A 5,000-nucleotide genomic window follows, 5' to 3' on the forward strand; every position below is an offset into this window, starting at 1 on the left:
TGTCAGCACTTCTATGAGATCTCCTCAGAGAGGGAGAGAGGGAGGGATGGAGGGAGGGAGAGAGGGAGGGAGGGAGGGAGGGAGGGAGGGATGGAGGGAGAGAGAGGGATGGAGGAAGGGAGGGAGGGAGGGAGGGAGGGAGGGAGGGAGGGAGGGAGGGAGGGAGGGATGGAGGGAGAGAGAGAGAGGGATGGAGGAAGGGAGGGAGGGAGGAAGGGAGGGATGGAGGGAGAGAGAGGGAGGGATGGAGGAAGGGAGGGAGGGAGGAAGGGAGGAAGGGAGGCAGGGATGGAGGAAGGGGGAGGCAGGGATGGAGGAAGGGAGGGAGGGAGGGAGAGAGAGGGAGGGATGGAGGAAGGGAGGGAGGGAGGAAGGGAGGAAGGGAGGCAGGGATGGAGGAAGGGAGGGAGGGAGGGAGGGAGGGAGGGAGGGAGGGAGGGAGGGAGGGAGGGAGGGAGGGAGGGAGGGAGAGAGAGAGAGGGATGGAGGAAGGGAGGGAGGGAGGAAGGGAGGTAGGGATGGATGGAGGGAGGGAGGGAGGGAGGGAGGGAGAGAGAGAGAGAGAGAGAGAGAGAGAGAGGGAGAGAGGGAGGGAGGGAGGGAGGGAGGGAGGGAGGGAGGGAGGGAGGGAGAGATGGAGGGAGGGGTGGATGGAGGGAGAGAAGGATGGAGGGAGGGATGGATGAAGGGGGTTGAGGGGGAAATGTTGTAGTGTTAACCCCCCCACCCAACCCACCCACCCCTTTTAAGTGTTCTTGTTTATGTGTGTACACTGCACTGTTTATCTTCATGGTTCATTTGATACGCTTTCTGTTTGGGAATAGAGAGAGAGAGAGAGAGAGAGAGAGAGAGAGAGAGAGAATGCAGAAGAGGAGAGGTGAGATGAGATGAAGAGGGAGGGCAGAGGATGGAAGGATGGGGCGACAGTGGCTCAGGGGTAGAGCGGCCGGATGGGATAGCGTGAGTTTCCAGTTCGATCCCGGGCTCCCCCAGTCCAGATAGAGTCAGTGTGAAAGTGTCCTTGAGCAAGACGCTGAATCCCTAATTGGTCCCGATGGGCAGGTTGGTGCCTTCCATGCATGTGTGAATGTGTGTGTGAGTGAATGGAATGCACGTGCGTAAAGCGTTTTGGATAAATGCGCTATAAGCACCACTTGCCATTTAAGACGGATACTTTTCGTTGAACTAAACCAGCATCGGACGTCAATCATCGGCTGGGTCGTGGTTGCTATACTAGCCATCAACTACGCTCCACTCCTTTTATTTTAGCTTCTCTCCCCCCCCCCCCACCCCCCCCCCTCCCCCCACACACACACACCACTCCCCCCCACCCCCCCCCACCCCCACCATCCCCCCCACCCCTCATTAAGTATTGATGTGGGTAGCCATACTTGCCATCTCAGGCCATTAATAATGCATGGCAGGTGCTGTTGATGTGGTCCCTGCCTCTCCAACGCGCTGAGATTGAAGGAGGCGGGCAGGCATGGCAACACACAGCAGCTAACGTTACATATACCAGCTCCGGCTATGCAACCTCCATCATGCGCCTTTACGACACACGCACACACGCGCACACTCGCGTGCCTACGGGTGTGTGTGTGTGTGTGTGTGTGTGTGTGTGTGTGTGTGTGTGTTTACAGCATGCTGTGATGGCAGCCATATATAAGATGGATATACAGTACTCTGGCAGAGATCTCGCTGTGTGTCCCTGAGCTATTTTTTACATAGAAAATGACCCGTATTCATAAACAGCACATGGATGGATGGAAGCTGACTGCTCCTGTTGTGGAAGTGTTTTGTTTTGGTGCTCCCCCCCCCCCTTTCTTCCTTTTTTTTCTTTGTTGCTTTTTCTTCAAACCAACCAGGATATTGTACTCCCACTGACAGACATGTGCTTCTTCTGCTCACTCCCACCTCTCTCTCTCTCTCTCTCTCTCTCTCTCTCTCTCTCCAGGTTCTTCCTCAAGTTCTTCTTGAAGTGCAACCAGAACTGTCTGAAGAATGCAGGGAACCCGCGAGACATGAGGCGTTTCCAGGTGAGACAGACTCCAGTCCGCCCACACACATGCATTCATTCCGTGTGCCGGGGTTTCTTTCCTCGTATCGTGTTTCTCTCTCTCGATGAACACATTGGAGAGCATCATGTGGTCCGATCCACTGTGGTCCGATCCACCACGGTCCGTGCCGGAGTTCTCTCCTACACACTTCCACTCCTCAGGTGGTGGAAAGTAAAGTAAAAGTCACAGTCGTTCGATTTGTCACACACGTTACCGCAGTGAAATGTGTTCTCAGCATTATAGTAACACTGACTTATTCTGTCATTTTGAGTTATTTTACTTCACTGGAGTATTTCCAATTTTCTATACTTTTCCTTCTACTCTTCCTTCTGCTACATTTTACAGACAAACATTGTCCATGCACTGTCAATTATTTGAAAACACCAAAAGGGGTTCCCGTGCTGTATACGGGTCAAGTAATAAATGTGCATACGTTTTCCTGCAGGTGGTGGTGTCGACTACGGTGAGCGTGGAGGGACACGTGCTGGCCGTCTCAGACAACATGTTTGTGCACAACAACTCCAAACACGGCCGTCGGGCCAGAAGACTGGACCCGTCGGAAGGAAATCCGTCCTACCTGGAACACGGTATGTTTAACTCCGTCCTATAAACACGGTATGTTTAAGGAACTCCGTCCTACCTGGAACACGGTATGTTTAACTCCGTCGTACCTGGAACACGGTATGTTTAACTCCGTCCTATAAACACGGTATGTTTAACTCCGTCCTATAAACACGGTATGTTTAAGGAACTCCGTCCTACCTGGAACACGGTATGTTTAACTCCGTCCTACCTGGAACACGGTATGTTTAACTCCGTCCTACCTGGAACACGGTATGTTTAACTCCGTCCTACCTGGAACACGGTATATTAACTCCGTCCTACCTGGAACACGGTATGTTTAACTCCATCCTACCTGGAACACGGTATGTTTAACTCCGTCCTACCTGGAACACGGTATGTTTAACTCCGTCCTACCTGGAACACGGTATGTTTAACTCCGTCCTATAAACACGGTATGTTTAAGGAACTCCGTCCTACCTGGAACACGGTATGTTTAACTCCGTCCTACCTGGAACACGGTATGTTTAACTCCGTCCTACCTGGAACACGGTATGTTTAACTCCATCCTACCTGGAACACGGTATGTTTAACTCCGTCCTACCTGGAACACGGTATGTTTAACTCCGTCCTACCTGGAACACGGTATGTTTAACTCCGTCCTACCTGGAACACGGTATGTTTAACTCTGTCCTACCTGGAACACGGTATGTTTAACTCCGTCCTACCTGGAACACGGTATGTTTAACTCCGTCCTACCTGGAACACGGTATGTTTAACTCCGTCCTACCTGGAACATGGTATGTTTAACTCCGTCCTACCTGGAACACGGTATGTTTAACTCCGTCCTACCTGGAACACGGTATACAGTATGTTTAAGGAACTCCGTCCTACCTGGAACACGGTATATGTTTAAGGAACTCCGTCCTACCTGGAACACGGTATGTTTAAGTACTATTACACCAGAGGGGGTGGTTTAACGTCATTAATGCACGCCTGCGATGCTGCAGGAACGAGCCCGCAGTTACCCGTAAAACTACGAAAATCGCTGAAAAAACATATTTTTTTAATGACAGATGACGACCACAACTGTCCCAAGAAACTATGGCTAGCCTATAGCCGAGTTTGCTGCGCTCTGGGAGAACAGAGCAGCTGAATTCGTTGTTTTGATTAGGTGTGGAGTGGTGCTCGTTTGGCTAGAAGGCCGTTTCAACCAATCAGATTGCTTCCTCGAAACGACCTGTTGTATAATATAAAACAACCCATGCTTTCCTTCATATTGCTCACAATTCCTCACAGCTCGGGTCCCCAGTTCAAATATAAATAGGATTATTTTGGGGGTCCCCAGTTCAAATAGTTATGATGATTATTTTGGCGGACAGTCTCAATCCCTCAACCACTCTCTGTCTCGTCTCCTCCTATGTTTGTGAGAACACCTTCCTCTCAGACGTGTTTTCCTTTTCTTTATTCTTCTTATACCCCCCCCCCCCCCCCTCAAAGCCTTTCCTCTCTCTCAGCTTCTCACTCTTTTCTCTGGTGGGCTTTCTAACTCGCGCTCAGAGAGAGAGAGAGACAGAGAGAGGCAGAGAGGCAGAGAGAGAGAGAAAGACAGAGAGAGGCAGAGAGAGAGAGAGAGAGAGAGAGAGAGAGGAAGCATTCCCCTGTGGTCGAATACCCTTAAGGTGTGTGTGCCTCAGGGTGTTTCTGCAGGGAGAGCAGCTCCACAGTCTCTTATGAGGTCTGTTCTGCTTAAAGCCAACACTGACTTTATTTCCTAAGAGACCTTCCTTTATACCTCCCCTCCCCTCCCCATCCCAACCCCCCGACTCCCACCACCCCCATGTGCACACCGTCCTCCAGCTACTCACGCATATACCTGCAATCATGCACACATGCACACACACACACACACACAAACGCACGCACATCCGTCCCACACACACACTTAGACATTCACTCGTGCATGCACACACACAGACACGCATGCAGACCGAAGGCCCGTAATACTTCATAATGACATGTGCACATGATTTAAGGCCCGTGCTGATTCCCAACTCCCTAATCCACTTATTTTCTCATTTCGTCTTTCCAGACATTGAATAAGAGAGAGCGCTCGCGCACACACACGGCCACACGCACGGCCGCACACACGGCCGCACGGACACACGCACGCACACACACATACACACACACACACACACACACACACGTGTGCGCGCACACCCACACATCTATGTATTTATATATATCATATTGTGTGGGTCATTCAAGTCAACCTTCGGGAACAATGAAGAGCAAACCGATTGAGAGGGGGTTGATTTCATGTCCCGCCCGGACCCACAGACGATCACATTAACATCCTAAGTCTTTCTGATCAGTATT

At 51.2% G+C, this 5,000-nt stretch overlaps 1 protein-coding gene across 2 annotated transcripts in view; it reads left to right on the forward strand.

Moving 5' to 3' along the window:
• Nucleotides 1–5,000, forward strand: part of ebf1a (EBF transcription factor 1a) — a gene marked incomplete at its 3' end in the record, with an annotated part of 96,974 nt that overhangs the window by 45,011 nt on the left and 46,963 nt on the right. For both annotated transcript variants that reach the window (XM_083786479.1, XM_083786480.1), the window contains exons 7-8: nt 1,955–2,036; nt 2,503–2,644. In XM_083786479.1, the coding sequence (XP_083642605.1) occupies nt 1,955–2,036; nt 2,503–2,644 (224 nt within the window). The remainder of the gene's footprint in view (nt 1–1,954; nt 2,037–2,502; nt 2,645–5,000) is intronic.

Source organism: Protomyctophum parallelum, assembly GCF_964188405.1.
Source record: "Protomyctophum parallelum genome assembly, chromosome: 16".
Taxonomy (NCBI): Eukaryota; Metazoa; Chordata; class Actinopteri; order Myctophiformes; family Myctophidae; genus Protomyctophum; species Protomyctophum parallelum.